This window comes from Salvelinus alpinus, chromosome 15 (assembly GCF_045679555.1).
Source record: "Salvelinus alpinus chromosome 15, SLU_Salpinus.1, whole genome shotgun sequence".
Taxonomy (NCBI): domain Eukaryota; kingdom Metazoa; phylum Chordata; class Actinopteri; order Salmoniformes; family Salmonidae; genus Salvelinus; species Salvelinus alpinus.
In genome coordinates, this window is record NC_092100.1 from 37,186,865 (window position 1) to 37,208,641 (window position 21,777).

General features: G+C 43.9%; 1 protein-coding gene across 1 annotated transcript in view; it reads left to right on the forward strand.

Annotated features, from left to right (window-relative positions):
• LOC139539323 (SH3 and multiple ankyrin repeat domains protein 3-like) overlaps window positions 1–21,777 on the forward strand; it is a 120,629-nt gene that overhangs the window by 5,137 nt on the left and 93,715 nt on the right. Inside the window, exons 2-8 of the mRNA XM_071342149.1 lie at window positions 1,757–1,908; window positions 2,281–2,448; window positions 3,574–3,690; window positions 9,779–9,856; window positions 12,395–12,461; window positions 12,929–13,164; window positions 14,210–14,373. Coding sequence (XP_071198250.1) covers window positions 1,757–1,908; window positions 2,281–2,448; window positions 3,574–3,690; window positions 9,779–9,856; window positions 12,395–12,461; window positions 12,929–13,164; window positions 14,210–14,373 — 982 coding nt within the window. The remainder of the gene's footprint in view (window positions 1–1,756; window positions 1,909–2,280; window positions 2,449–3,573; window positions 3,691–9,778; window positions 9,857–12,394; window positions 12,462–12,928; window positions 13,165–14,209; window positions 14,374–21,777) is intronic.

A 21,777-nucleotide genomic window follows, 5' to 3' on the forward strand; every position in this document is an offset into this window, starting at 1 on the left:
TGGAAGTATATATGGAGACTGTTCAGTGCCAAAAATAAGGGTTTAAATACATGTATACAATTTTTTCTAATAAATAAAAGAATAACAATATAACAATAACAAACTTCCTTTTGATTCATTTGGGGGGACTATCTGTTGTTCCATGTAGTGAATCTGTTATCCAATGTGTTTACATGGGCTAATACTGTAGCAATAAGGCCAAAAATATGTTTTGATCAAATACTTTTTTCCTATATTGTTTTTATACTTCATGGGGTCTTAAAATTCAAAATCAAATAGCAAAATTATCCTTGGTATGTCCTTCTTAAAACAATTCCATATACTCTACATGACCAAAAGTATGTGGACACCTGCTGGTCGAACATTTCATTCCAAATTCATGGGCATTAATATGGACTTTGTCCACCTTTTGCTGCTATAACAGCTTCCACTCTTCTGGGAAGGCTTTCCACTGTATGTTGGAACATTGCTGTGAGGACCTGCTTCCATTCAGCCACAAGAGCACTAGTGAGGTCGAGCACTGATGTTTGGTGATTAGGCCTGGCTCACAGTCGGTGTTCCAATTCATCCCAAAGGTGTTCGCTGGGGTTGAGGTCAGGACTCTGTGCAGGCCAGTCAAGTTCTTCCACAACAATCACGACAAAGCATTTCTGTATTGACCTCGCTTTGTGCACGGGGTCATTCTCATGCTGAAACAGGAAAGGGCCTTCCCCAAACAGTTGCCACAAAGTTGGAAGCACAGAATCGTCTAGAAAGTCATTGTATGCTGTAGCGTTAAGATTGTTCTTCACTCAAACTAATAAGAGGCCCAAACCATGAAAAACAGCCCCAGACCATTATTCCTCCTTCACCAAACTTTACAGTTGGCAGTGTGCATTCGGGCAGGTAGCATTCTCCTGTCCATCAGATGGTGAAACGTGATTCATCACTCCAGAGAACGCATTTCCACTGCTCCAGAGTGGCCTGCCACTTCACTGCTGAGCCGCTGTTGCTCCTAGACGTTTCTACTTCACAATAACACCACTTACAGTTGACTGGGGCAGCTCTAGCATGGCAGAAATTTGACGAACTGACTTGTTGGAAAGGTGGCATCCCATGTCGGTGACACATTGAAAGTCACTAAGCTCTTCAGTATGGCCATTCTAATGCCAACGGTTGACTATGGAGATTGTGTGGCTGTGTGCTTGATTTTATACACCTGTCAGCAACAAGTGTGGCTGATAAAGCCAAATCCACTAATTTGAAGGGGTGTACACATATTTCTGTATATATACTGTAGCTTTGTAGAATCATTTGGAAGCTAGGGATGATTAGGTGCCATAATATAATGATTGCCAGGTTGAATACTGGGATTAACACCTCTACTCCAGTGTTAGTCTGATAGTTTCATGTGATATGGGATCTTCAGGGACTTCATTTGAAGGATGGAGGAAAGCACCAAATAGACATTTCTTCATCAACTGGTATGAGAAGGACAACATTTACTAATGAGAATGAGATATGATGAGATTAATGGGATGTGATGAGATTAAAAACATGATCCCAATCGAATCGAATCTAATCTGAGGTCATCCATAGGGTGGGAGGGTCAATGTATGGGCATTTACACTCCACTGCATTCCTCTACCATACTACATTTGAAAGTCAACCCTAATGCAGAACACATGCTTCTGTCTCAGTACCATCCTCAATGTACACTGGAAACCTGCCCTGTTGCATATTAAACAGGTTTCCTTTCTCCCCCTGTGTGCTATAGAATGTCCTCTGACCATGGCATCTCAGCTGGAGGGCTGTGCAGAGCTCATCAAGGTGCTGAAGAGTGGAGGAGCTCACCTGGACTTCAGGACCCAAGACGGCATCACTGCCCTGCACAAGGCTGTCCGCACCAAGAACCATACAGCGCTCATAGTGAGTACACACAGACGCGCATGGGCATGTACTCAGTGAATGGATGTGTCATCACTGAATGGCTCTGATATGATTCATATAATTGTTCTCATCTTGAGAGCTATAGCTGTAGCGGAGAGAAGCCCATCATCTTGATGGACCATGACCCTCTTCTTGATGTACATGAGTGCGGCAGCCGATGATAGAACATGTAGATGGCACAAAGGAAACATAGTGTTTTCATACATGGGTTTTAATAGGTCCTGTTGGGCTTGTTTCTGTGAGTGTGTGCATTGGATGTGTGTGAGTTCTCTAGCTCTTTCTCTCACTTTCTCTCTCCTCTTTTCTCTCACTTTCTCTCGCTCCTCTTTTCTCTCTCTCACTCTCTGCCAGACGTTGCTGGACCTGGGTGCGTCTCCTGACTATAAGGACAGTCGAGGGTTAAGTCCACTCTATCACAGCTCTATGGTAGGAGGAGACCCCTACTGCTGTGAACTACTGCTCCACGACCATGCTCAGGTGGGCTGTGTGGACGAGAACGGCTGGCAGGAGATACACCAGGTAAACACACACACACATACAGAGTGCGACTGCTCTTCCCAGACATGGACACTACTGTAGACTGAGACTGTGAAATTGTGAGGAACCTTTCCGGTGGTTTTATGAGGAAGAAAATGTAGGGGACGAGCAACGAGGGAGACGCACAATATTAATTTCCTAATTTGATGGGGCACAAAAGCACTGCAGGCTTCATAAGGTTTTATATGGAGGGAACGGGAGTAGCATTACAAGGCTTGATAAAACCCTGCAGCCCCTGTCATTATATAAACCTTAAAGGACTGGAACACAAGAACTGTCAACAGTACTGTGTCCACAGTGTTCCACTGTTCCCACTGCTCTCTCTTCTCCTCTCCTCTTCACACCAGCATGTCTTCGGACCTCCATGGTTACCCCACCCTCCTGCCTTGTTCTCCCCCACCACCAGCCTCTGTTTCTGGGGTAGCATGGTGCCGTCACCACACAACTCAATGCAGGGTTAGTCTGGAGGCTTGGAGACCTACAGTATAATCAGGCTAAACTGACAGGCTGTTGGTAAGAGAATGAAAGAGAGAGATGACAATGGAGTGTGAGAGAAAGAGTATGTGTTTGAGAAAGGAACTCTTAGCCATTTTGAATTGGGGGGAGAGGAAGCTGACACTAAATCTGGGCCTACAGGCCAGCTTTCCAGAGCTCTCCATTAGTATACTACTATATACTCTATATGTTACCATCCCTCTGTCCTCCATGCTATTAGTATGTATTGTGTGTGTGTGTGTGTGTGTGTGTGTGTGTGTGTGTGTGTGTGTGTGTGTGTGTGTGTGTGTGTGTGTGTGTGTGTGTGTGTGTGTGTGTGTGTGTGTGTGTGTGTGTGTGTGTGTGTGAATAATAGGAAACACAAATGAAGAGTGATAATAAAAATGACAGTGTGCTGCTGTAACACACAGATAAGACAAAACAAAAGAGAGAGAGAACAATTAATATAGTGCCTGTGTGGGAGAGAGAAATAGAGAAGAGAACAGAGAAGAGAAATGGGTTGTCTCCAATATCACACAATTTATGCTACCACAATCACCCAAAATATCTTAATAACCCAAACTAGCATCCATGTGGCTCTAAGGCGGCCATCTTGTTTGTCTCCCCATAAAGGCGTGTCGTCATGGTCACGTTCAGCACTTGGAGCACCTGCTGTTTTATGGAGCTGACATGGCCGCCCAGAACGCCTCTGGAAACACCGCCCTGCACGTCTGTGCCCTCTACAACCAGGTAAGACACTGTATGGTGTGTGTTGTCAGATAAGTAGTTGTGAGTAAGAAGTGGTTTAGAGGGGTTCGACAAATGTCTGTGTGTATTGAAGCTGTCTTTTCTAATGTTGCTTTCACTTTTCTAATGTTGCTTTCACTTTTCTAATGTTGCTTTCACTTTTCTAATGTTGCTTTCACTTTTCTAATGTTGCTTGCACTTTGGGGTGGCAGGTAGCCTAGTGTTTAGAGCGTTGGGCCAGTAACCGAAAGGTTGTTGGATCAAATCCCTGAGCTGACAAGGTAAAAATCTGTTGTTCTGCCCCTGAACAAGGCAGTTAACCCACTGTTCCCTGGTAGGCTGTCGTTGTAAATAAACATTTGTTCTTATTTGACTTGCCTAGTTAAATAAAGGTTACATTTTAAATTACCTGGTCAATTCAGGCAGTGTATTGGGGCTAGGAGGGCGCTGAGTGGACGGACTGTCAGATTGAATGGAGACAATGTAAGAGTCATATTGATAGTAGCAAGCGATTTAGAGATGAGATTGATAGGCTCCAATGAAACATTGAGTTGTGAGTTTGGGGACTGAGCCTTAAGTGACTAATTGAAAAGCCATGGCTCGGCTGCTGAGAGCAGAGTACTAGGGTTGTGGGGTTGTTTCCTATAGGGGCCATGTCTACTAAATATGGCTTTGTATAAAAGTGTTTTTGTAAAGATTTCTGTCTGTGAAATGTACACACACACACACACACACACACACACACACACACACACACACACACACACACACACACACACACACACACACACACACACACACACACACACACACACACACACACACACACACACACACACACACACACACACACACACACACACACACACACACACACACACACACACACACACACACACACACACACACACACACACACACACACACACACTGTGATGTAACACTGTGTGACAGTGTGTAGATTCTGTGCCAGAATCCTGCTGTACTTTTAACCACTAAGTGAACTGCATGGTGCGGGTGTGTGTGTGTGTGTGTGTGTGTGTTAGAGTGAAACCTTCTCCGCTGACTATACTCATGTGCAATGACCTGTTTCCAAGGCTCTAGAACACTACAGTCTCCAGAGAGTGTGTACATGCACACACAAGTGTGTCTGAGAGGGTCGAGGAGAAGAACATCAATACTTCATCAAGGCTGTGTGTTACACTGCTGGAGAGAGAGGGAGGGGAGGAGGAGAGAGGAAGAGAAAGAAGGAAACTGTTGACATGTGCATTTAAAACTTAATAGGAAATTAGGGCTCATACAACCATGAATAAAATGGCATAAAGTGGCATATTTTAGGTGATCCAAAGGTCCTTAAAATTGGTAGCCTACCATGTTACCTTAAACAACACAGATTTAATTCTCTGAGTTATGCTAATGAATATTCATGGTCGAAATGAAAAGTTAGAGGGAAAAGTGTTACTCCTCCCATTCATAGACCCTGTCTCTGCAGGGTCCTATCGTCAAAGAATGTTTCATCCCTCCAGTGTTTAGAGATCCAGGAGGCCACCGCTGAGCAGATCGATCCCATGGACAGAACTTTTAAGTGGGGCTTAAAGGAAGAAATGCAGGGACGGGGACGGAGGGGGGGCAGGTGGCCTGGATGATTATCGAGGAATCAACACAGAGACACTAGCTCAGTGACATAGATTCATATGAGAGAGATACAGAGGGAAGGGATATGGAGAGCAGAGAGAGACAGAGAGAGAGGGAAGGGATATGGAGAGCGGAGAGAGACAGAGAGAGAGGGAAGGGATATGGAGAGCGGAGAGAGACAGCGAGAGAGAGAGAGAGAGAGAGAGAGAGAGAGAGAGAGAGAGAGAGAGAGAGAGAGAGAGAGGGAGGGAAGGGATATGGAGAGCGGAGAGAGACAGAGAGTGAGAGGGAAGGGATATTGAGAACGAAGAGAGACAGAGAGAGAGGGAAGGGATATGGAGAGCGGAGAGAGACAGAGAGAGAGGGAAGGGATATGGAGAGCGGAGAGAGACAGAGAGAGAGGGAAGGGATATGGAGAGCGGAGAGAGAGAGACAGAGAGAGAGAGGGAAGGGGTATTGAGAACGAAGAGAGACAGAGAGAGAGGGAAGGGATATGGAGAGCGGAGAGAGAGAGACAGAGAGAGAGAGAGGGAAGGGATATTGAGAACGAAGAGAGACAGAGAGAGAGAGAGGGAAAGAGAAAAGTAGAGAGCCAATCAAAGGAGACAGGGAAGAAAAAAGGAGGATGAAAGAGAAGCACATGACAGGCAGCCTCCAGATTGATGAGTCAATAAAGAGACAGTCCCAGTCAGTCAATCAGTCAGTCAGAAGTAGACTGGTTAATGAACAGAGTAGACTGGTTAATGCCACTACTAGAGGGGAGTGATTGAGCAGACACAACACCAGCTGAGAATGGGATAACAGGAATCTGAGGGAATGAGTGGAACCCAGGTGGAATCACACACCTGTCAGACAAGACATGGAGAAGGAACAGAATGGCATCAGGAAGATTCTAAATGTGAAAAGACACACCTACTCATTCAAGGTTTTTCTTTATTTGTACTATTTTCTACATTGTAGAATAATAGTGAAGACATCAAAACTATGAAATAACACATGGAATCATGTAGTAACCAATTTTTTTTTAAACAAATCAAAATATATTTTATCTTTGAGATTCTTCAAAGTAGCCACCCTTTGCCTTGATGACAGATTTGCACACTCTTGGCATTCTCTCAACCAGCTTCATGAGGTAGTCACATGGAATGCATTTCAATTTTTAGCTGGTGTGCCTTGTTAAAAGTTCATTTGGGGAATTTCTTTCCTTCTTAATGCGTTTGAGCCAATCAGTTGTGTTGTGACAAGGTACTGTAGGGTTGGTATATAGAGTATAGCCCTATTTGGTAAAAGACCAAGTCCATATTATGGCAAGAACAGCTCAAATAAGCAAAGAAAAATGACAGTCCATCATTACCTTAAGATATGGTCAGTCAATCTGGAAAATTTCAAGAACTTTAAAAGTTTCTTCAAGTGCAGTCGCAAAAACCATCAAGTGCTATGATGAAACTGGCTCTCATGAGGACCGCCACAGGAAAGTAAAACCCAGAGTTACCTCTGCTGCAGAGGATATGTTCATTAGAGTTACCAGCCTCAGAAATTGCAGCCCAAATAAATTCGCAGAGTTCAAGTAACAGACACATCTCAACATCAACTGTTCAGAGGGGACTACGTGAATCAGGCCTTCATGGTCGAATTGCTGCAAAGAAACCACTACTAAAGGACACCAATAAGAAGAAGAGACTTTGGGCCTAGAAACACGATAAATGGACATTAGACAGGTGGACATATGTCCTTTGGTCTGATGAGTCAAAAAAAAAAAATTTTTTGTTTCAACCGCTGTGTCTGTGTGAGACGGCGAGTAGGTGAATGGATGATCTCTGCATGTGTGGTTCCCACCGTGAAACATGGAGGACAATCTCTGCATGTGTGGTTTCCACCGTGAAACATGGAGGACGATCTCTGCATGTGTGGTTCCCACCTACTGGTGACACTGTCAGTGATTTATTTAGAATTTAAGGCACACTTAATAAGCATGGCTACAGCCGCATTCTGCAGCGATACACCATCCCATATGGTTTTCGCTTAGTGGATCTATCATTTGTTTTTCAACAGGACAATAACCCAACACACCTCCAGGCTGTGTAAGGGCTATTTGAACAAGAAGGAGAGTGATGGAGTGCTGCATCAGATGACCTGGCCTCCACAATCACCCGACCTCAACCAAATTGAGATGGTTTGGGATGAGTTGGACTGCAGAGTGAAGGAAAAGCAGCCAACAAAGCAGCCAACAAGCATATGTGGGAACTCCTTCAAGACAGTTGGAAAAGCATTCCAAGTGAAGCTGGTTGAGAGAATGCCAGGAGTGTGCAAAGCTGTCATCAAGACAAAGGATGGCTACTTTGAAGAATCTAAAATATGAAATATATTTTGATTTGTTAACACTTTTTTGGTTACTACATTATTTCATAGTTTTGATGTCTTCACTCTTATTCTACAATATAGAAAATTGTAAAAATAAAAGAAAAACCCTTGAATGAGTAGGTTTATCCAAACTTTTGACTGGTACTGTATATTGTGGTAAAGAAACGTGGTGACGAAGTCTGCTGGATGCTTAAAGGTTTCGTATAATATGACTAGTGCTGTGAGCAGGGAGAGGGATGTCCCTCTCTATAATTGGTCTCCTGGAGCGTTTGTGTGTGTGTGTATGTTTGCGTGTGTGTGTGTGTGTGTGTTTGTGTGTTTGAGAGAGCACAGAGAAAGCAGTTGATGCATAGGTTATCCCCCATTCCAATTAAAAAGAGCATGCACACATAACTACACAGACAATGACACACACACACAAAGACACACTCATGGAGGGTCAAGATTGGGGAGAGATACTGAACAACCTCTCTTTCTTTCTCTCCATCACTTTCTCTCTGTTTCTACACTCGTCACTCTCTCCCTTCTCTTATTCTCTCACCCCTGTCTCTCCTGTCTCATGCATGTCACCCTCCTTAATGGATATTTTCTCATTCTCTGTAGATTATTCTGCTACTGCTAGTCTCCTGCCTAATGGAGAACAGGACACACACACAGCCCTCCTCAATATGTATTAACCACCCTAGCTAATTCACCGTCAGAGCCTTAATGTGGTACAGCTACAATTATGCTCCTCACCTTTAAGTGTAAACCAGAAGAGACGTTTAAACGAGAGAAAGAATGTGTGTTTTTGTGTGCAAATTTTACAGGCGACTAGTGATTAGCTAACAGCCTCAGGGGTTCAACTCTAAGGGTTTTTAGCTATGTTAGCGTGCTAGCATTAACATGATGTGATTACAGGGCTATTACAGGAGAGGCAATGCATTATTGAACAGCCTTGTTCGGTAGAGGATGTTCTGCTGACTCCTTATGTCTACCTCTGCTTACCTTAAAAATACACACACAAACGGAGGCAGACACACACACACGGAGGCAGACACACACACACACGGAGGCAGACACACACACACACGGAGGCAGACACACACACACGGAGGCAGACACACACACACACGGAGGCAGACACACACACACACGGAGGCAGACACACACACACACGGAGGCAGACACACACACACACGGAGGCAGACACACACACACACGGAGGCAGACACACACACACACGGAGGCAGACACACACACACACGGAGGCAGACACACACACATACGGAGGCAGACACACACACACACGGAGGCAGGGTCGCACTGCTTTCATGTAGTTTGTCACCAAAAGAAGGCTCTACAGCACTCTTACTATAGGTTCCTGTGAGTTCAATGTCATTTGAACAGAGATGTGCAATCCTGTGTGTGTGTGTGCGCGTGCGTGTGTGTGCATGCGTGATAATGACTCAATAGGGTCCAGGGAGAGAGCATGTTTGGTTAAGAAGATCAATCATAGAGCTGTTAATTCTACTCTGTGTTTTAAATTAAATATCGATCTATACCCTGTAAACACATAGCCCTCCCGTTAACCCATGGATCCCTCCTGAGAGAGGGAGAGGACTATACATTTACACACAGCACCAATGATATAGCCTAATGACACACACATCCACAGCAACAGACACGCTATGTTAGGCTATGAATGGAGGGAGAGATTGGGGAAGAGGAGGGTGATGAGAATGCAGAGGAAGAGAAGGGGAGTGGAAGGCTCTCTCTCTCTCACTAACTCTGGTCAGTGTAATTAGCAGACTTAGCTCTGTTGGGACCAATTAGAGAATAGAGCTGGCACTCAATGGAGCCTCATATATATTTTGTGTGTGTGTGTGTGTGTGTGTGTGTGTGTGTGTGTGTGTGTGTGTGTGTGTGTGTGTGTGTGTGTGTGTGTGTGTGTGTGTGTGTGTGTGTTTATGGGTTTGTGTGCATGTGCATGCTTGTGCGTGAGTGCTTGTTCATGTGTGTGCTGATGAATTGCCCAGCTACTGTATATGCAACCAAAATACAACTGATCGAAAAAAGAAAAAAAGAAAATGCTCTCTTTCTCTTCCTCTTTCAGGATAGCTGTACCAGAGTGCTACTGTTTCGGGGAGTGAATAAAGAGATCAAGAACTACAACAGCCAGACGGCCTTTCAGGTTAGACTCTCCTTCCTTCACCTGGCCTCTATCAGACATTACGTTCTAGCTATACAATAACCACATGCCATAAGGAAAACTTTATATGACTTAATATGGGAGAAGGTTTCAGAAACTCTTGGAGGTCAAGGGAGGTGGACATCAAAGATAATGTATTGATATTTGTTCTGCCATAACTACATGGCATGAAGGCAACTCCACTTGAAACACTGTTTCTGTACTCTGGCCTGCCTCTGTGACAAGCTGTGTGATTAAGCCTGTGTCAAATTGACATTGACACAGATTTCCTCAACACATCAAAGTTAATTTGTTTGTACACAGGGATAGCTGGCTCCACACAGCGCCAGCGCATGCACACACATTTGCTCACATGCACGTGCACACGCTCACACAGTGCCAGAAATAAGAAACACACACTGCTATCAGACATCTGTTACAAGCAGCCTTTTAATGAACGATTACTAATGTGTAAAATATGAATCAGAGAGAGAGAAAGCAAACAAAAGGAAAACAAATTACTATTTAATTTTGTTTGAAATGCTAGTTTTGGAGAGAGCGAGAGCGAGAGAGAGAGAGAGAGAGAGAGAGAGAGAGAGAGAGAGAGAGAGAGAGAGAGAGAGAGAGAGAGAGAGAGAGAGAGAGAGAGAGAGAGAGAGAGAGAGAGAGAGAGAGAGAGAGAGAGAGAGAGAGAGAGAGAGAGAGAGAGAGAGAGAGAGAGAGAGAGAGAGAGAGAGAGAGAGAGAGAGAGAGAGAGAGAGAGAGAGAGAGCAGCTCAGTGTGTAAATAACCAGGGTTTCTCAAATCTTACCTTAACATTAGAGAGATATTACTACCTATGTCTGCTGCAAATATTGAGGTGGCTTATTCTAAAGCTTACCCAATAAAAATTTACAAAATCACAGATTTGGCACACCATTGCGCACACATCATAAAATATATTGAGACAAATGACAGACAGTAGTCTACCAGTAGAACTCAATTTATTGAACATAATTAATGCCTGCTATATTTATATTTGAGTTCATTTATCTCAGTTTTCATTTGAATCATATTTTTATACGTTGTTTGTTTGTATCAACTGCAAAGACACTGGCAACTTTATTTATTAGTAAAGTCTGAAAGTGGTCACAGAGAGATGATAAAACATGTGATTCCATGTTGATCGGAGATCTTCTGTGTATAAAGGAATGCTGGAATAGTACCTGTTCTAAGAGGTCTGAGGTGTTAGATTAAGAGCGTTTTCAAGTGCAACGTTAATATCGATGGTTTTGGGAAATAGCTCGGAGATTTAACGATGCTCCTATGAAGGCTCTAACGATGAACTTAGCCTTAAGATGCTTTTGGGAAACCTGGCCTAGGAGTGGTTCCAGCCGCAGCAATATGGTAGCACAAATCCCTTTATTGAAATACCAGCGCACGTACACACATGCACACACCATTGTCTGTCTGCTAAGGCAGGTAGCCTAATGGCTGGAGCGTTAGAAACCGAAAGGTTGCTATTTCGATTCACTGAGCGAACAAGGTGAAAAATATGTCGATCTGCCCTTGAGCAAGGCACTTAACCCTAATTGCTCCTGGGTCGCCATCAATAATGGGTCCGGGGAGTTGGGATACGCAAAAAACACATTTCCATTTTCACACTCGTACAGGTTACCCACTTGTGCACGCAGTGAACAGGACAAATATAAGCACCCCCTATTTGACCTTGAAGAATGAGCGTCAGTCAAGGCCAACTCAGAGAGTCTGGCTCCTCCAAGCAGCTCTTGGAGAAGGAGGAGGAAAAAGGGAGTTGAGGGATACAGTATGAAAGAGATGAAGGGAAGGTGTGAGATTGACAGAAAAGGTATGAGAAAGCAGTAGAGAAAAGTGAGAGTGAGAGACAAAGAATATCAGAGACTATAATAACAGAGAAGTGATGCCGGATTCAGACAATAGCAGGGCTTGCCCTTGCCGTTCTGCCGCCCTAGGCGAGACCAAAAAAGGCTGTCCAGATGTTGTGTCGACTGGACCAAAAATCACTATCCGTGGATGATGAAGGCCGTAGACGTAGTAGTTGGCCACAACGCAGTAGTGGCCAACGTGTGAGAGAACCACAGCGTGATGAAGATGGGAGAGATAACATTTGTGATGGAAATGTAGTCTTAAAAAGCTGATATTGAGGGAGGGAGGGAGAAAGTAGGGTTTGGATGGAATGTTGCCTGTTAGCCGTTAGAGTAGATGCAGCATACATCTGATAATTGGTTCCCAAAATGTATTTTCTTGAAACAACAGAGGCTAAGGTTTATTCCAGACAGATGCAGAGACTGAGACATCAGGTTTCAGCAGGGTTCTGTTCTCCCCCATGAGAATGGCAGTTTCCTATGGGAGCCTTGTTTTACGGAACACTTGTGTTGAGAAGCAGGATACTAACCTGTTTTTGGGAAGGGAACAAACACACAACATATGTGACTTTATCCTCTCCTTCCTTCCCTCCCTCCGCTCTCTTCTCCTTCCCTCTCTTCCCCTTCCCTCCTCTCCCCTCCCTCTTTCCTCCTCCAGGTTGCCATTATAGCAGGAAACTTTGACCTGGCTGAAATCATTAAGATCCACAAAGTGTCAGACGTTGGTGAGTAGACGACATGCCATGGGTACGTGGCTAACAGCATGTGGTCATTGGACTTTAATTGAGTAAACACCTCCATAGTGGTGTAAGAGGATAAGAGAGTCCTCAGCCAAGTGACTGAAGCACTCCTACTGTAGCCACTGTAATCACCCACTCTGTCATTATCCCTGATCATGTGCACTTTTTTGTGTGATTCAGTGTACTGGGAGTCAATATGCTACGTGTGAAAATTCTGCCATCTAGTGTTTGACGGAAAGAATATCCCAGATTCCTAATTCAATGCAGTAAGATGTATGTACACATAAAGCTATGTAGCCTTGGTACTACCTCAGGGAATGTAGTAAGGGAAAGGGGGATACCTAGTCAGTTGTACAACTGAATGCATCATACTGAAATGTCCATTTAACGCAACCCCTGTACATATTGTTATGTTGATTTGACTAGCAACATGTTGTGTCACCCTCTCCCAGTGCCTTTCAGGGAGACCCCCTCCTACACCAACCGTAGACGTGTGTTGGTGGGAGGACTGCCTTCGCCCCGCTCCCTGCTGCGCTCCGCTAGCGACAACAACCTCAATGGGGAGAGCGGTCACGGTCTGGGGCAGGCCCTGCGGCAGGGTCACGGTCGACAGGGTCAGTCTCCTGTCCCCTCTCTGAGGAGCCTGCCTGCACTGGGACAACACCAACAACACGCCAGCCTGGGGGAGGTGAGTGAGTGAGTGAGTGAGTGAGTGAGTGAGTGAGTGAGTGAGTGAGTGAGTGAGTGAGTGAGTGAGTTTCACAAACAAATGTAAAATAAATTACAATATCATTTCGTTAATTTTGTTTGAAATGCTAGTTTCGTTGCACGTGTTTGTGAATATACTATACCTGAGTTTCCCAAACTCGGTCCTCAGGACCCCAAGGGGTACACGTTTTGGTTTTTGCCCTAACACTACACATCTTATTCAAATGATCAAAGCTAGATGATTAGCTGATTATTTGATTCAGCTGTGTAGTGCTAGGTCAAAAATCAAAACGTGCACCCCTTGGAGTCCTGAGGACCGAGTTTGGGAAACCCTGTACTAAAGAGAGAGAAAGAGAGAGCTTTGACTATGTACAGACTCAGTGAGCATTGCTATTGAGAAAGGTTGGCGTAGGCAGACCTCGCTCTTAAGAGAAGACAGGCTATATGCACAAGTGAAGACAGGCTATGTGCCCACAAAATGAGGTGGAAACTGAGCCGCATTTTTTAACCTCCTGCTAAATGTATGACCATATTAGAGACTCATATTTCCCTCAGATTACACAGACCCACAAATAATGAAAAAACAAACCGGTGGGTGACGATGTGTGACCTGTTGTCAGGAAAGGTCAACCAGTGAAGAACAAACACCATTGTAAATGCAACCCATGTTTATGTTAATTTTTTTCACTTTTTTTTTACTTTAACTATTTGCACATCATTACAACACTCTAGAAAGACATAATATGACATTTGAAATGTCTTTATTCTTTTCGAACTTGTTTATTTTAATTTTTGTTTATCCATTTCACTTGCTTTGCCAGGGGGGGACCAGGATGAATATGTATGAACTTTCCAATTTGTAAGTCGCTCTGGATAAGAGCGTCTGCTAAATGACTTAAATGTAAATGTAAATGTAAACATATGTTTCCATGCCAATAAAGCCCCTTGAATTGAATTGCGAGAAAGAGAGTCTGTGTGTGTGTGTGCCTACGTGTGTGTGTGACAGTGTGTGTGCTGTATTCCAGACTCATCATGGAGAGGTGCCAGACAGCAGTCTCCAGAGCACAGGCAGCTCTCGCTCCTCCCACTCCCGCTCTCCCTCGCTACACAGTCATCTGCATGAGGGCGATCAGAGCGTCAGGAGGGCACATGGACATGCTCTGGGACACGTCCCTCGAGGACGCCTCAGGTGAGATGGACAATCAATCAATCATATATCGAATACCTTGGGGGACATTGAACTGTGCTGTTGTCTGATCTAATAGGCCAGCTCCTCCTCTCTCCTCCTTGTCATTGTCTCTCAAGTGTCTTACTCATGGGATGGCAGGTAGCCTAGTGGTTAGTGTTGGACTAGTAACTGAAAGGTTGCAAGATCAAATCCCTGAACTGACAAGGTAAAAATCTGTCCTTCTGCCTCTGAACAAGGCAGTTTCTAGGCTGTCATTGAAAATAAGAATTTGTTCTTAACTGGCTTGCCTGGTAAAATAAAAAATGGTTCACACTGTAATATATACATATATGTGTGTCGGCGGGCTGGCCACTATTAATTGAAATAGATGTCTAGAAGGGTGGTTTGCATAAGGAGCTGGACTGGAGACGTACATGAGCTACACTCAGATATCCAGTCCATGCTTGTGGAGTGCATTGGGGGGACTTGTGAGATAAATTGAGCAGATTGCTGAGGTTTCTCAGTGTTTTATTGTGATCATGTGTCAGTACTAGGGTATTGACAAATTGACAATTTTTCTTAACGTTTAAAGTATATTTCCGTTACAGTTTTCCGTTAAAACGATGAGAAACTTTCATAAAATTCCACGTCAAATCCTATTGCATGGTTTGACCACTAGGGAGCAATAAAGTTCTATCTCAGTCATACAGCAGGCGGCATCTGAAATGTTCTCACGAAGACAACCGTTAATTCACGTTGATTCGTGTTACTTCCATTTGTTAGCGACTCACAACAAAAAATTCAACTAGCCGAGTGATCACTGTTCTTCTCCCAGCATTCTTTTTTCTCTCACTCAATTTCGATCCAACCGTTCCCTCAACTCACGCATGACTGCCTATAAATGACTGCCTATAAAACACAAACAAAACTGTAGACAAGCTATATATATTATTTGCTAAATCACAACAGTTTAATCACAAATTTAAAATGGTCTGGTTGATTAAAGTAGGGAAATATGTGTTCCAACCACGACCTGCAGTCTGGAATAATAAATGCCCCTCCTTTATTTTAATATTTTTGGCGATTGGCTATAGTGTAGAATACAACACTTTAGAATACAACACTATATATACAAAAGTATGTGGACATGTGTATAAAATCGAGCACACAGCCATGCAATCTCCATAGACAAACATAATAGGTAGTAGAAAGGCCTTACTGAAGAACTCAGTGACTTTCAACGTGGCACCATCTTAGGATGCCACCTTTCCAAAAAGTCAGTTAATCAAATTCCTGTCCTGCTAGAGCTGCCCCGGTCAACTGTAAATGCTGTTATTGTGAAGGGGAAACTTCTAGGAGCAAAAACGGCTCCGCCGCAATGTGGTAGGCCACACAAGCTAACAAAACAGGACCGCCGAGTGCTGAAGCTCACTTCCGGGTTCCAAACTGCCTCTAGAAGCAAGGTCAGCGCAAAAACTGTTAGTCGGGAGCTTCATTAAATTGATTTTCATGAACCAGCAACTGCACACAACCCTAAGATCACTACGCACAATGCCAAGCATCGGCAGGAGTTGTGTACAGCTCGCCGCCAGTGGAAATGTGTTTTCTGGAGTGATGAATCACGCTTCACCATCTGGCAGTACGATGGACGAATTTGGGTTTTGCGGATGTCAGTAGAACGCTACCTGCCCCAATGCATAGTGCCAAATGTAAAGTTTGGTGGAGGAGGAATAATGGTCTGGGGCTGTTTTTCATTGTTCGGGCTAGGCCCCTTAGTTCCAATGAAGGAAAATCTTAAAGCTACAGCGTACAATGACATTCTAGATGATTCTGTGCTTCCAACTTTGTGGCAGCAGTTTGGGGAAGGCCATTTCCTGTTTCAGCATGACAAGGCCCCTGTGCACAATGCATGCCCACCCTCACTAATGCTCTTGTGGCTGAATGGAAGCAAATCCCCTCTGCAATGTTCCAACATCTAGTAATGGAATGCCTTCCCAGAAGAGAGGAGCAGCAAAGGGGGTCCAACTTCATATTAATGTCCATGACTTTGGAATGAGATGTTTTGACAAGCATGTGTCCACATACTCATGTAGTGCATGTACAGTGCATTCGGAAAGTATTCAGACCCCTTGACTTTTCCCACATTTTGTTACATTACAACCTCATTCTAAAATGAAATTAATTGTTTTTCCCCCTGTCAATCTACACACAATACCCCGTAATGACAAAGCAAAAACTGGTCAGGTTGGATGGGGAGCGTCGCTGCATAGCTATTTTCAGGTCTCTTCAGAGATGTTTAACCGGGCTCTGGCTGGACTACTCAAGGACATTCAGAGACTTGTCCCAAAGCCAGTCCTGCATTGTCTTGGCTGTGTGCTTAGGGTTATTGTCCTGTTGGAAGGTGAACTTTCACCCCAGTCTGAGGTCCTGAGCACACTGGAGCAGGTTTTCATCAAGGATCTCTCTGTATTTTGCTCCATTCATCTTTCCCTCAATCCTGATTAGTGTCCCAGTCCCTGCCGCTGAAAACATCCCCACAGCATGATGCTGCCAACCCCATTCTTCACCGTAGGGATGGAGCCAGGTTTCCTCCAGACGTGACGCTTGGTATTCAGGTCAAATAGTTCAATCTTGATGTCATCAGACCAGATAATCTTGTTTCTCATGGTCTGAGAGTCTTTAGGTGACTTTTGGCAAACTCCAAGTGGGCTGCCATGTGCCTTTTACTGAGAAGTGGCTTCCATCTGGCCAAACTACCATAAAGGCTTGATTGATGGAGTGGTGCAGAGATGGTTGTCCTTCTGGAAGGTTCTCCCATCTCCACAAAATAACTCTGGAGCTCTGTCAGTAACCATCGGGTTCTTGGTTGTATCCCTGACCAAGGCCCTTCTCCCCCGATTGCTCAGTTTGGCAGGGCGGCCAGCTCTAGGAAGAGTCTTGGTGGTTCCCAACTTCTTCCATTTAAGAATTATGTAGGCCACTGTTTTCTTGGGGACCTTCAGTGCTGCAGAAATGTTTTGGTACACTTCCCCAGATTTGTGTCTCGACACAATCCTGTCTCGGAGCTCTATGGACAATTCCTTCGACATCATGACTTGGTTTTTGCCCTGACATGCACTGTCAATTGTGGGACCTTATATAGACAGGTGTGTGCCTTTCCAAATCATGTCCAATCAATTGAATTTACCACAGGTGGACTCCAATCATGTTGTAGAAACATCTCAAGGATGATCAATGGAAACAGGATGCATCTGAGCTCAATTTCGAGTCTCATAGCAAAGGGTCTGAATACTTATGTAAATAAGCTATTTCTGTTTCTGCAACCAAAAAATTATAATCTGTTTTTGCTTTGTCATTATGGTGTATTGTGTGTAGATTGATGAAGAAAATGTCATATTTAATCAATTTTAGAATAAGGCTGTAACGTCACAAAATTAGGAAAAAGTCAAGGTGTTTGAATACTGTACTTACCGATATTCTCCAGAAGCAGCAGCAGTTTCATGTCTGACAGGGCAATTGCATTACAGACAAGACTCGAGCCCTCTCTCCCTCTGTAATACTCTATACTGTCACTTCACTCCATCACACAGGCTGCTTCTCAGACCTCTCTCTCTCTTTCTCGCTCTCTGTCTCTTCTTCCCTCCTTCACTCTGTCTTAAGAAGGCCATGGTAGTCAAGCAGCATCAGTGTGTTTAAAATAGGGTGGTATTGGTAGTGTAGCTTCCATATATGTGAGCGTACCTAGGTCTCCACAAAGAGGTATAGTGATACCTTCATTTTCAGTTCATATGAGATGCTTACTGAGACTCCGTCCTGTATCAGTAGTATTGAGACTGCACAGAAAGAGGGGGTTACACTTTACTTGACACCCAGTTTCATAACACATTATGACAAGATCATAACCATGTCATATCACTGTCATGACCCATGTATTTACACCTGTTGTGACATATATCTAATTATTTTATGGCTGGTTATGACACCTATATAAAGAAAGGAAACTGCCAAGAAGTTCCCTTTCTTTCGAAAGTGTGTTTCTTAAATCCTTTGTTGTTGTAATTAATTCTTTACAGTTATGTTTTTTCAGAACATTTTAACTAACTTGAAGAAAAGACACTTCATGACACTGTCATGAAGCATTATGACCATCCTGTGTCACTTTACTTGAACTAAGAAAATACACTTTGACACTGTCAAGAAGAATTACTACCATCATAAACATATAAGCCAGATAGGCCTATCACGTACATGCCCTTATATCAGTCAAAAAGAGGGTGTGTTGCCCTGCTGCTGAAATCTGCTCCTGCTTTATTCCCAGTCATCAGCAACCTAGCATTGAGGTAGGTGCATGTCTGACATCAATGTTTCCCTAATTACAATGTTAATTTAATATGCCATAAAATAACTCCTGTGGTAGGTTTTGTGAGTTTTTACACTCTTATGTAGGTGTCATAACCAGCCATAAAATAACACAATATATGTCACAACATGTCTAAATATACTATGTGTGTCATGACAGTGTTATGACCATATTATAACAGGTTTTGACAAGTTATGTCAGCTGTTATGACATATTATGGCATGGTTATGACTGTGTCATAACGTGTTATGACGCTGGGTGTCAAGTAAAGTATTACCAACGAGGGATAATGAAAGGCATCGATAGAGGGAGGGAGGGAGGGGTAGTTTCCCTACTGTGTTCTGTCCTAGATGCCCGTCTGTGTTCTTCTACTGTTTATTTTTCTGCTGTAATTAGTATGTTAATCTGTGTAAGAAGTGACAGGTCTGTAAATTGCTAATGTTATTGACACAACAGTAAAGGCCTGAGGACTCTTGAGGGAGAGAGTGACTGTCCTCAAATGACATGGTGCAAGGAAAACATTAGAAACACATGCCTCCCTCCTTTCCTTACCTCTCTACTTCTCTCCCTTCCTATTGTTGGCCACTACTGGTCTCTCTCACTCTCTCTCTCTTTTTCGTTGGCCACTACTTCTCTCTCTCTCTCTCTCTCTCTCTCTCTCTCTCTCTCTCTGTGACCATCTGTCTGCCCTGTGGTAGCTCCAGGGCATTCTGGGTACAAGGGGAGTGTGAAATTAGTTTGGCCGGTCAGTGGCCCGCCCCTATGGCCAATATAACCACTTCCCGTGGAACATGCCATCACTTCCTCTCAAACCAGAGTGGGCAGTGCGGTCAGGAGTCCAACACTGTTTCTAGGAGGAAACTGGGAATGGTTGAGAAAAGGTTGGAATTTGGACACATGGAATGGTTGTGTGTGAGTGAGTTATCTATACCATAGAAACTAATATAACACTATTGGTTATAGAGGTTGGTAATGCAATAGGCCTTGTTCCTTCTTTTCTCTGCTGTCTCCATCTGTCCCCCTATATCCATTTCCTGTCATTCTCTTTCTCACCTTTCTCTCTATTTCACACATCCTCTCTTTCATTTCTTCTCCCTCTTTCTCCCCCCCACTCCTCTCTGTCTTGATCTCTTCCTTCATTCTCTAACTGTAGGGTTTGTTGGAGTGTAGATTATCCATGGTTTTCCAAAGGGCTGAGAGAGGGAAAGAAAGAGGGAGAATCTCCTGCTACTGGGCGAAAAGGCTCAATATCAGGGGATATCTTTATCTATATATTTCTGGATATCTGACATTTTATTAGGTATAAGGAGTAGACAAACTCCAGATACGCATGTCTTTAATGTCATATACGGAGCTAGGATATTCTACATGATTGGACAGTTTCTACATGCATCCAATCCGGAACTCAGAAATCTCCCTGCTACTGTATCATCCTTGTACTGTAAGTCTGATCACTTTTGAGAAAATTGCCTTTGAATGTTTTGGTAGCTACTGGAGAGCTCTTCTTTGTCTACACCCATTCAGCATCGTTCACACCCTCTTAAGCTTTAGCCCCAACCATCTGAGCGTTCTGTGTTAACAACAGCAGTCAAGCACCCAAGCTAACTGGCTAATGTTGGCTAACTTGCTAGCTACTTCAAATCAAATCAAAGTTTATTTGTCAAGTGCGCCGAATACAACAGGTGTAGACCTTACAGTGAAATGCTTACTTACAGGCTCTAACCAATAGTGTGAAAAAAGGTGTGTGTGTGTGTGTGTGTGTGTGTGTGTGTGTGTGTGTGTGTGTGTGTGTGTGTGTGTGTAGGTAAGTAAAGAACAGTAAACAGTAAAAATAAACAGTAAAAATACATTTGAAAATAAGAGTAGCAAGGCTATATACAGACACCGGTTAGTCAGGCTTATTGAGGTAGTATGTACATGTAGGTATGATTAAAGTGACTATGCATATATGATGAACAGAGAGTAGCAGTAGCGTAAAAGGAGGGGTTGGTGGGAGGTGGGACACAATGCAGATAGCCCAGTTAGCCAATGTGCGGGAGCATTGGTGGGTCGGGCCAATTGAGGTAGTAGGTACATGGATGTATGGTTAAAGTGACTATGCATATAAGATAAACAGAGAGTAGCAGCAGCGTAAAAGAGAGGTTGGGAGGGGCACACAATGTAAATAGTCCAGGTAACCATTTGGGTAACCACCTGGGGGCGACCCAGGACCCAAGTCCAGGATCCAGTTGCAGAGGGAGGTGTTTAGTCCCAGGTTCCTTAGCTTAGTGATGAGCTTAGAGGGTACTATGGTGTTGAACACTGAGCTGTAGTCAATGAATAGCATTCTCACATAGGTGTTCCTTTTGTCCAGGTGGGAAAGGGCAGTGTGGAGTGCAATAGAGATTGCATCATCTGTGGATCTGTTTGGGCGGTATGCAAATTGGAGTTGTTCTAGGGTTTCTGGGATAATGGTGTTGATGTGAGCCATTAACAGCCTTTCAAAGCACTTCATGGCTACAGACGTGAGTGTTACGGGTCTGTAGTCATTTAGGCAGCTTGCCTTTGTGTTCTTGGGCACAGGGACTATGGTGGTCTGCTTGTAGCATGTTGGTATTACAGACTCAATCAGGGACATGTTGAAAATGTCAGTGAAGACACAAATGAGAGAACTGACCATTTTACTCGCCCTAGTGTAACGGATGTGAAATGGCTAGCTAGTTAGCAGTGGTGCGCGCTAATAGCGTTTCAATCGGTTACATCACTCGCTTTGAGGCCTTGAAGTAGTGGTTCCCCTTGCTCTGCAAGGGCCGCGGCTTTTGTGGAGCGATGGGTAACGATGCTTCATGGGTGACTGTTGTTGATGTGTGCAGAGGGTCCCTGGTTCACGCCCGGGTCGGGGCGAGGGAACGGACGTAAAGTTAAACTGTTACACTAGCAGAGCTGGTTCGGAGTAGATAGCCAGAGTGAATTTACCAGCTACATCTATCAACAGTTGTTGCAGTGACATTCTATTGAAATGGAAACTTGCATAGTGGAGTATTTTAATAAGACATGTAGCTAGCTAGCTAATTAAACCATAGTCC